Here is an 11,650-nt window from a genome sequence, read left to right as displayed (position 1 = left end):
GGCTATCCGTTCCCTCCGTTCGGGCAAGGCGCTGGGACCCAATGGTTTGCCCATTGAATTGTACAAGCTGCGACCCGACAAAATGGCGCCCTATTTACGAGACATGTTTCTCGAGGCCCTGGAATCTGGCTCCCTCCCCCTTGATCCACGACTTGCTACCATCGTCGTCATTCCCAAGGAGGGTAAGCCTCGGGATCGTTGTACCTCATATAGACCTATCTCTTTGCTCAACGCTGAACCCAACATTTTAGCTAAACTACTAGCTAATCGTTTAGTAGCTGTGATCGGGGACCTGATCCATCCAGATCAATCCGGTTTCATCCTGCACCGCAACACTGCTTTGAACCTGCGTAGACTCCACGGGGTTCTCGCGAGAGCTGAGACGCTTACTGAGCCGGCCATCTTGGCCTCTCTTGACGCTACCATGGCCTTCGACACTATTGAATGGCCCTACCTTTGGGCGGCCCTCTCGAAATTCGGGTTTGGGCCGGGCTTCATAGCCTGGGTGAAACTTCTTTATGAGAGTCCCCTGGCCCAGGTAGTTGTTAACGGACGAGTGTCAGGCGTTTTTGCGCTTGGACGGGGCACCCGACAGGACTGTCCGCTATCCCCTTTGCTTTTTGCTCTCGCTCTTGAACCGTTGGCGGAGTGGCTCCGCTGGGAACCTTCTATGCGGGGCATCCGGTGGTCTCCTGATTTTGAGGATCGAGTCTCGCTATATGCGGACGACATCCTCCTGTATCTCACCTCCCCTAAAAAGTCCCTTAATGTGCTTTTTGACGTTCTTACTTCCTTCGGTAAGAACTCCGGTCTTGTTATTAATTGGGCTAAATCCTGCGTCTACGTTCTGGCTGGAGATCTCCCTCCTCTGCCGCGTAGATTTCCGATTCAAGTGACAGAGACCGGTTTCAAGTATTTGGATATTTTTTATCTCGTTGGTCTCCTCCAGGCGTTATGAGCTTAATTTATTGCCCCCCCTTCAGCGGCTCAAGCTTGATGTGGCTCGCTGGCGTAGGTTGCCGCTATCGCCCCTCGGTAGAGCGGTGCTTTTCAAGATGATGTCTCTGCCCCGATTTTTGTATGCGCTTCAGAATTCTTTTGACCCGATTGTTTCGGGCTATTTTCGTGAAGTGGAGAGCCTTCAGAGACAACTGGTCTGGGATGGGCGTGCCCGTATCGCCCTTTCTAAACTTACTCTTCCGTGGTAAGATGGCGGTATCGCCCCCCCGGATATCAGGCGTTACTATTGGGCATCTCAGTTGAGTGTAATTAATCATGCGACCTACACACCGGGCCTTGCCCCGGCATTCTCTATGGATAGATTCATTTTGCCAGGGGGGACCTTTAGCAGAGCGTTGTACTCTGGAGGTCTCCGTGGAGCACTGACCGGTCCCACCAAGATTGCAGTGAGAGTGTGGCGTGCTGCCAATGCGGCACTGGGCTGGTGTGGCAGGTTTACTCAGGCCACCCCTTTGTATGATTCGGAATGCTTGGGCCATCTTTGGAAAACGAAAGGCTTTGATAAATGGGATATGATTGGTATTAGCAGAGTGGGCGATTTGTGGTTGAAGGGTACTGTCAAGTCCTTTGATACGCTGCGAGTGGAGTATGAGCTTGGAGACATTGAATTCTTTAGGTATGCCCAGATTCGCCAGGCCCTGTTGTCTGTGTTTGCAGCGGGTACCGATATTCCTGAGTCTTCCCCTTTGGAGGACCGCATTTTGGATGAACACGTGCCCGACAGCACGATCTCCCTTATTTACAAGAAACTCATTAATAACAGAGCTGACATGCTGATCCGCCTCCGGGCTGTGTGGTGTGCTGACAGACTTGAATTGGACGATGAGGACTGGCAATCTGCACTGTCCTCTCCCAAAGAGGTTGCCATTCCTGCTCGCTTGAGGTTTGTCCAACTAAAGATACTTCACCGAGTGTATGTCACTGGGCCTAGTTTGGTTCAAATGGGGTTTTCCTTGGATGGGTTATGTAAGCGTGGCTGTGGGATGTCTGGTTCTTTTCTCCACATATCGTGGGAATGCCTGGAGGTGGTCAGGTTCTGGTCTCGAGTGCATGATGTCATGGCAAGTGTCACGGGTGTGTCCCTGTTGCCCGAGGCCAGGCGTTGTTTGTTGAATGTCTGGGAGCCTAATGACTACAGCTTAGCTCAGATTATATGGGCGACCCTTGGAAATATGGTCGCGAAGAGGGACATTGCCCAGCTCCGGGGTTCACATAGACCACCTACTTTGTCCACGTGGAAAGATAACATGGACTGGTGCATGTTCCGGGAGAAGACTGTGTACCTTTCCCGGGGACGGCCCAAGAAATGGGGTAGAATTTGGTCCCAATGGAATGCTTACCGTGGTAATATATGTACCCTCCCGCAAGATGTGACCACTGACGTGTCTTTGTCCCTCTAATTGGCATCCACATGTCATCTATTGCATTGAGATCGCTTGCTTCCTTGTCCGCCCCTACCCCCGTTTTATTCGACTGTACTGTATTTGTCTACTATTTGAGCTCTGCCCGCACGGACCCATGACGATGTACTATGGTTTCTCTGCCTTGTGAAGTTTGATTGTTTAATTGTATGTCTGTTTCTTTCAATAAAAAAAAAAAAAAAAAGTAAGATGAAGCTAATTGAAAAGATGGGCGGTGCTTAAAGCCCATATCCAGGAACAGCATGCCTCGCAGAGCAGTGCTTGCGCTGCCCAGGCTCGACCTAAAAAGGGTCAGGCTAAGCGTGGAAATCAGAGAGACCCCAGAGAGAAGGGATTTCACCTCAGAGCCAAATGGTCTCACCCAAACAGCTTGCTCTCTAAACTCATGAAAGGAAGTGAGCCAGTCATACTAACAGCAGAGAGCCGGTGTAACAGAATATTGTGAGAGACTATGGATTGCCGAGAGATCCAGTAGAAGCAGCGCAACGTTATAGCCGAGGTATAGGTTTCACTTTATTAGCTCGGAGACCTCCAGCAGAGCTATTTCAGTGCTATGTCGGGCTGGATGGATGGGTTTTTATATAGCGCAATATCACCGCCAGGTCTCAAAGCGCTTTGCATTGGGAACCCGTCCTGGTTTTTCCCTGTGAGATAGCCCCTACTGGGTATCCCCAAGGTGAAAGCCAGGCATCCCGCCACGGGGGGCCGTAGTTGCCCAGAGTTTGTAGAGTGTGAACCTGTGATTCGAGTAGGCACCGAAGCAAGAATTACCAAGTCCGTGGACATTTTGGGCTCAAGACCCTGCCGCGTCGGGAATTGAACCCTGGTCCCGGGTCTGATCTCAGCGTCCGGGTCTGCCTCACCCAACCAGTGAGCCACACTTCTCTGGTCTGATTGTGAAGAATGTAGCACACTAGAAGAATCTATAAATTCAGAGAGCTGAGTATTGACCAGTTTTTTCAAAAAAGTTTAGGGGGCTGAAAGCAGGGAGATAGGACGGAAATTGGATAATATTGCTGTATCTGCTATTTAGCTTTATTCCAGGAGTGTGAGGATGCAGTGAACAGTGCCAGCTAGATGGGGCAGATTATATTGGTAATCTCATGCAGAATGTGGGGGAAAGGGTAAAGGGGGTGCCAGATTTGCAGCTCAGGAAACACTCTTTTAAGTAGTCTTTCGAAGGAGGTTGAAAACATGTGAGTTTGATGGTCTACATGCTCTTAGGTTAAAAGACACATATATCTTGTACAAGATAATTCTTTATATAGATTCCATTTTCCCCCTTATAAAGATAGCCAAGGTATGTCTTAATTTAACTCATGCATATCAGTGCACAATCTGCAGATCCAGAATTGTTATTTTAAGAACAAAGCATGTGGGGATTCATGGTGTCCCATTTTTCTGATCAATTTCTTTTAATATATGTTGGCCTCTATATCAGGAAAAGAAGCATCGTGCCCTGTTGGATCACATTCTGTATACATACATCCTTGTACAATAAGGATTCTATATTGTTATCATGTGTCCACCCTTATGCATGTGTGGGAAAGTTGTGCCAAGATAACTTCAACGATATGGCCTCATCAGTACGATGGTGGTTTGACCAAATAGGCTGGGCTTGGGCATAGGATACATACGAGTCTGGGTGTTCTTTTTCAAGGACTATGGAAATGGCAGTATTTAAATGATTTCTACTGAATACTAGTTATGGTAAATGGGGTTTTAGATATTGGTCTACAATGATCAACAGGACAATGAAAATCGAGTACTCAAATAAAATACCAACTGAAACCAAAATATCCCATTAGACATTGACAAAGAATCATTGAAGACATGTTAAACCCGTTCCATTATGCAACTGAAATCAACTGGGTTTTTCTTTTGTGATTGTGCACGATTTGATCTTGCCTTGCCATGACTTTGGTGAGTATCTGTTTTAACTTGTATAATCAATTAATTATGTGTACATTCAGTGTCTTGAATTGATGTGTGCTCTTGTTCATTCCAATTGATGTTCAATCACATCAACTGCACTGCCTAATCTATAAAAGTCTACTATGGATATAGATTGCATACTTTACTAAAACTATGAAATTCACCTTTTAGATCAACTTCACGTGCTATATAAAAGGTAGGCAGCCCATCATCGGGTTGAGTCTACCAAGAATTGCCACTTTCCGTCTGTCTGTCTCTGTCTCGCTCTTTTTCCATTATTACAATATTTGTTATTTCTTTGTAACACATTTTTCAAAGAGCTAGAGCTTAGAATTAAAGCCCTCTTTAAGTCTCAGATCCTTTAGAGGAAGTTCCATCTTGTCCAGGATTGAAGGATCATTTTTGGAAATCTGTAGTGCCCTTAAGCATGAAAGTGGGTGGATTTCAAACCACTGCTTCAGGTAGTTTGGGGACTTCTGATGTCCTCCATCACTGTGAGGTAAGCTGGGGGTTTCTGAAGTTTGTGCACTGCCCCAGATATTGTTCCTTCAGATGTTGACTCTCTTTCAGGAAAGTTGGCATCCTAGTTGCATGTTCCATTACATCTGTCGAATAAGCTCACCGTATCCTTCTCTAACTAGGGCCTTTGTTCTAAAAGAGATAGAAAGACAATGTTTAGCATAGATCTGTCGCTTTACCCACAATCAAAATCTACACTTTTTCTTGTTTGTGGTGGCCGGAAGATATTTAAGCTAGAATGAAACAAGCCAATTTCAAAGAAGGTTGTTCAAGGGGCCATACAGTGAGTTGTGTCACAATATGTCTCAAAGCTCAAGCTGACAGAATAAGACAAAGGAACATTCTGGAATGCTTATTGCGGATGATTGTTAGTAATGTAGGGTTGGGTTAAGAGACTTGTTTTGCTCTACAGTGAATGGCCTCTTTAACCGCCTTGCGTACTTCTGTCGGCCAACGGCCGTCACACGCACTACCTTCGTAGTGCTGCGCACGTCCGTTGGCTGCCATGGCTAGGCCCACTCCGCTGAACCGCCGCACCGCAGCAGAATTGCCGCCGCGGTTAAGCGGTTAAGCAACAGCCTGAAAGTGTCTGTAGGTGACATCATATCTCCTCTGAGCTACTTTCTTTGCTGCCATCTTCATTAGGAGCACAGGACAAATGGATGCCCACTCATGAGTGAAGGTGCCATCACTGATCACTCACAATGGAGAAAAGCTTTTCAGGACGGCCAAGCGAAGTAACTCTTTGTAGACCATTTATGGAAGGTAAAAAGGTTTTATCACATAGGGAATATTTAAAAAATATTTATGGGGAGGTTAAGTTATCTGTGTAAAGGTGTTGGCTTTGAAGTCACAAATCATTATTCCATTCATCCCTTTCAACCAGTGGGCAAGTTTTGTGAAGTTACAAAGCCCTTTGTATCTTGGGCTACACTGTAACTTTTGTATGAGGCACCATATATATAATATATTATGTAAAGCTACTCAATCTGTCAGGAAGAGACACACAAGACATTTGTCATGGATTTGGGGTAATTTGCAAGCAAATGTAACATATCAGCACTGGCATTCTGTGTACGGTAATAATAACATTATTTATTACGTCATCTAAAGGTACCGTCAAGCTCTGATATGAAAACACTTACAGCAATTTAGGTGATGACTGGTGTTAAACACAAGATGGAGAATATTTGAAACAAAACTTTAGAAAATTGAGCTTGTTGCATTTTAAAGTAGCAATTCACTTTCAATCGAACAGGGAATTAGCAATTTTGCGTAATCAAGCAGGAAATTAGCACTTTAGGAATGGTTAATCTCAGCACAACCCTCTATGACAAGACTGTAATGCAACCCATGCTTCCTAACAGAAATTTGGATTAAGCTGTTGTGTCCTGCAAGAAGCAATCAAACCTTAGACCCAAACTATAAAATCTTTGAAGATCTAGTCAACAGTCTTGGGACATCTATCTAAGCCACTATTCCTTGGTATCATCTCTCACCCGCCTGTTAGGGATCATCTGTTATTGGGAAATGAGGTGAGTGCATAGCCTCCAAATGTATCAACTCTAAATGAAGTCATATTCTGTGGAGAATGTAAACTTTAGAACGATGGGTATGTACTCCCACGGTTTTAGGCAATGGCCTCACTGAACATTACTCTCAACCTACTCTAAGGGAGGAGAGAATCTTGAACCTATCATGTCCAAGACTGATGGCCTACAATGCCAAAAGCAAATCCAGGTCAAACTACAGCACCCTAAGATTGGTCTCTGTAACCACAAAGGACAATTAAGCACCCCAAAAGCCCAAATTACTTGGCTAATAGCTCCCAAAGAAAAGTGGTGTCATTGTTTTGGCCCGAAAACTGATGGAAGCAAAACAAAACCTTGGAAAGGTATTTTTTTCATAAAGAAGGGGTGTTATGTTATGTTCTCCTATCCCTGTAAATGGAACATTCACACAAAAAAACTCTGTATGAGGTAAAATGCTGGAAAAAATCTAAATTAATTGCAAATTAAAACTAACTGTCCAATCTGAAATTATTATAAAAAACAAGAAAATATGGGATTCCGAAAATAATTATTCTAACATCAATTTCCTCAGATTATTGTCACAGTACTAATTAGATCAAAAAGAATGACATGGAACCATTCTGGGTGCGGCAAACTTAACCAAGGTACAATTGTCTCACATAAGCACCATCAATTTTATTTAGCAGACATACCGTGCATTCCTCAGACAGCAGAGCATATCTGCCCAAATGTGGCTATTGAGATGCCGATCAGAGCATCCCTGAGGCCAATGAGAAGCCGCTCCGAACAACAGTGACAGGATGCCTTGTACTGTCCTACCTTCATACAGGGATGTTCTTTCAGTCCTAACAAGAAGCTGGGAAAGGGACTGAGGTGAATCTTCCCCTTTTCAAACCTGGCCTTGCTGCTCTGTCTGTTCCTCAGTGGGAATCATGGCTTGCTGGTTCCAATGTCCAGCTCCAGATTCTTGCTCTGCGGCTGTCATGAAGCCTCCAAGTTGCCAGCAAAGTAAGAAAGGTAAGTAAAACATGTTTTCCTCTGTGCATGTGTCTTGTAAGCGTTTGTGAGTGATGGCGAGTGAATGAGGTTGAGTGGCAGTGAGTGTGTTTGTGAGTGTCAATGACAGTGAAAGTGAGTGAGAATCTGAGTTTGAGAGTGCATGAATAAGTGGAAGTGAGTGCAAGGGTGTGAGTGAAGGAGTGTGAATGTGTTAGGGAGAGTGAGTGATTGTGGACTGTGAGAGGGAGTGGAAGTGGTTCAGGTGTTTAGCTATCAGTGTTGCAGCTGGTGCAGTTGCACCAGGGACCAGAGTCAGTGAGTGTAAAAAGATGAGTGTAAGTGAGTGAGAATCAGTAAGTATGAGTATGTTTGTAACAGTCAACCTGAGTGAGTATGACTGAGAATGTGTAAATAGAGTGTGAGTTAGAGTGAGTGAGGTTACTGAGAGTGACCATGTGAGGGAGTATGAGTGGGAGAGAATGAGTGACTAAGAGTGTGTTTGGGTATTTTATGATTGTGAGTCTGCGGCTGTCCATGGCATACTCAATACAATTCTGGGCTTATAGCGGCACAAAGGGTAACATGCTGCCACAGGCATATTGGAGATAGTTATTAGCATGCAGAAGGGTATGCTTGTCAAAACGCAGGCCCTAACATTCTAGGAGTAATTCTTGGCATAAGGGACCCTGTGGAAAAATGATGGAGAACGTTTTGGTCCGGAGGCAGCTTTACCAAAATGCTACTGCTGGAACCTTGAAGTTAATTATTGGCATAAAGATGGGCAAATATGGACCCTGACATACTAGAAGTAACACTTGACATAACGTGACACCTATGGCAAAATGTTGGTACCGGCATAATGGATGTAATTTGTTGCCTCAAAGAGAGTGGCCATGGCATATGGGGGCTGACATGGTGAGTTGGGTGAAGCAAGCCATGATAAAATGCTGTCTCTGAAATACTGCAAGTAATTTTTTACATACAGGCCACCCATGATATATGGGCAGTATCAATGGCTCAAATTTGGTACTGGAACATTGTATGCAATTCTTGGCATAAGGGAGTGACTCATAACACCTGGCTAGCATTTATACAATGAAGATATTTCTTACCATATGGGGAATTCTCACAACAAATTTTGAACAAAATGGGGTGAACTCCTGGCAAGTATTACGCCCCACCACTTTCAAAGATCACCAGCCACAGCTGTTCATTCTTCTAATAAAAAAACGGTGTTGCAAAGGGGCATGTCACTTTTAGGTGGGCTAAGAAAAAGGGGTGACCCTGTGTCCCTCAGAACCTGGGTATTAGTAGTTTAGAAAGAAAGTGGTTCTGTTGGGTTGGACCAATTGCTTTTAGACACATTCATTAAATGAAAACAAAAAGGGGAGGGGGCTCTCTGATACAGGTACAGTGCTTTCAGAAAAGAATGCTCAAAATCTTGAAGTCATGTGATCAATCAATTATATTTAAAAGAAGAAATCCAAAACATTTGGTATCTGAATTGTAATCATTCACGGATAACAATCAATGTATCTGGTGACTGTCAAGTGCAAAGTGACTTTTTACAACACAAGTTATGTACAATTATATACAATGTCTTCATTGGCCAGAAACTGTTTTAAAACCAAGGAATCCTAGGGTTCTTGTATGGATCCTGGTCACTCTGGGCCTATGGAGTTCGTCGACGTTTCGACCCTCGTGTGCCCCAGTCGGTGGTCAAGGCGGGTCTTTTTCAAGACGGGGGAAAGACAGTCTAAGAGAAAGGAGACTGTGTATCAGAGAGGCTTGGGCATTGTCAGTATTGTAAATACGGTGACACGTGGGTGGGGTACTCACTTGTCGATCAGGCTGGAACAGTTCTGCCTGAGGCCGGTGTGGCATGAATGCCAAATTACTCTGTGGACCAAGAACACAGTATTAGCAAACTGTGTTGTGGGTATCAGGTGAGATTAAATCCTTCGAACTCCTGCGCCTTGTCCCAGGGGACGTAGTCAAGGACGTGGTGGCGTTGACTCTAAGTGAAGTGCTGGATGAATAACCGTGCTGATTAACCTATTTGAGCCCGAGGCATGCAAGCAAACAGGGACGTAGTGGCGTGAGTGATTCATATGGAGTCGGGTGAGCAAGATTGCTAGACTCAATTGCCATGGGCATGGTTGCATGCCCAGTGAATCAGGACGTGCTGGTAATTAATCGTGCTGGTTAACCTCACTTGGCCCGAGTCGTGCAGGCAGGGGTGTGAGAGCTTGAGCCTTTACTTAGGAGTCGGGTTTCTGTTGCCTGAGGTGGTGGGAGGTGACGTGCCGACAGTGCCGGTAAATCAAGAGGGTGATCGGACAGATTGGCGCACCAGTGCGGGAAGCAACAGAGAGAGAAGCTCCTCGCTGCGTGTAGTCAAGAAATTTTAAAATGCACGGATTGCCGCTGGTTGCGATTAGTGATTTCCGAGCAGACATACACTAGGTGTAGCTGTGTGCGAGTACTAGTACCCAGAGGGGCGCTGTGGCTTGGAGGCGCTTACCTTGTGAGCAGATTCTACGCGGTAAACGGAGGTGCTTCTTTCCTCTCGTGTGTAACGCTGCGGCTGGCAGCTCGAGGCACACAAGCCGTAATCAAGCTACGCCCGTGGCGTGCATGTCGGACGCGTTCGTTGCCTAGCAACGGCGCAGCACCCGTCACTATCACGCTGCTTGCGTGAACAGGAAGCCAGTACCCATGTTGAAGTGGGTTACAAGTGAGTATCGGGATATCAAAGGGGGAGTGTGTCGGATGGCATAAAGGAACTGTCATATTACACACCCGAGCAATTCAATTAAAAAATATAACAATGAAGATATGTCAGTGACTAATCAAGCAACTTAATACATATAACATTATAGAACAAGCTCCAATTCATGAAATGTACAGCGTTCTGATTTGACTATTTCAAAATAACAAGCAGATTATTTTAGGAAAGACAAAATCATGATTTGACAGTCTGGTTTAAGCTTGATCCTATCCATAATAACTGATGTTGAACCTAATGAATGGGGGCCATTGCTGTTGGATCAGTTTGTATACAGTTTGCTCCATCTACTGGAGATGGGTCCATACAGCGTGCCCAGAGAGGAATTACAAAAGTGCTAGAAAAGCCTATTGCACATTTATTGATGGCATGTTGAGTCTCATTATTAGATGTGATATTTAACAGAGAGTTGTCAATAGGATCTGGCCTATACTAAACTCATTTGCTTGGCTACTTCCTCATATTCGTTCAGCCCACAGGTTACAGAGTTCAGACAATGAATCCATTTACATTCCTTCCTGCTAAGGACTGATGTGAGTGAACCACCTCTTGGGTTCGCATTTATCTTCTCGACAACCCTCCAGCGAATACTTTCTGGACTGTGGCCTTTGTCAATAAAATGTTCCACCAAAGGTGCTCCCTGTGTCTTACATCTCACTCTACTCATATGCTGCAATATCCTCATTTTTACTTTTTGCGTTGTTTGCCCTACGTATGGCATGTCACAGGGGCAAAAGATGATGTAAATGACATTTGAGGTGTTGCAGTTTGTCAGCAGTGGAAGTCTGTAGGTTTGATTTCGATGGTTAAGAGTAGGACCTTCCATGCAGAGTGGGCAGGCCTTGCATGTTCCACATTTGAAGTGTCCCGTCACAGGCGGGAGTCCAAGTAAATCCCGAAGATCTGGAGCTTTAGGGGGGTCAAGAAAAGCTTTTACGACATTGTCTTTTATGTTGCGTCCCCTCTTAAAAGCAAACAGAGGACTCTCTTTCATATTTAGTTCTGGGGCCACTAAGTTCCAGTATTTCATCACTGTTTTTTTGACCATGTTACTTTTTGAATGGAAGGTGGTGACACAGACCAAGTTGTTAGTTGGTTGTTGCTTGTCCTTGGGGTCTAGGAGTTGATCTCTAGGGCAGTACCAGGCCCTCTTTTTAGCACGCTTCAGGAGTCCTAGGGGATAGCCCCTTTCGCGCAACCTTTTGGTTAACACATCACATTCTTTGAAGAAGTCGCTTCTTTTTGTGCAATTTCTTCTCATTCGCAAGTATTGCCCATATGGCAGGTTGTCTCTGAGATTTCGTGGATGGTGCGAGTCATATTTAAGTAAGGTATTCCTTTCTGTTGCCTTCCTGTAAAGGTCACAGTAGAGCATATCATTTTCCACCTGGAATGAGAGGTCCAGAAATGCAATGGTTTTTCGGTCATACGTTATT

General features: G+C 44.9%; 1 protein-coding gene across 1 annotated transcript in view; it reads right to left on the bottom strand.

Moving 5' to 3' along the window:
• Nucleotides 1-4,043: 4,043 nt before the first annotated feature.
• LOC144770598 (insulin-like growth factor 3.L) overlaps nucleotides 4,044-11,650 on the bottom strand; it is a 146,892-nt gene continuing 139,285 nt past the window's right edge. The window contains exon 4 of the mRNA XM_078655262.1: nucleotides 4,044-5,027. Coding sequence (XP_078511388.1) covers nucleotides 5,014-5,027 — 14 coding nt within the window. The 3' untranslated portion in view covers nucleotides 4,044-5,013. The remainder of the gene's footprint in view (nucleotides 5,028-11,650) is intronic.

This window comes from Lissotriton helveticus, chromosome 7 (assembly GCF_964261635.1).
Source record: "Lissotriton helveticus chromosome 7, aLisHel1.1, whole genome shotgun sequence".
Classification (NCBI taxonomy): Eukaryota; Metazoa; Chordata; class Amphibia; order Caudata; family Salamandridae; genus Lissotriton; species Lissotriton helveticus.
Note: the sequence above shows the minus strand (reverse complement) of the source record. Positions and strands in the feature narration are given on the sequence as shown.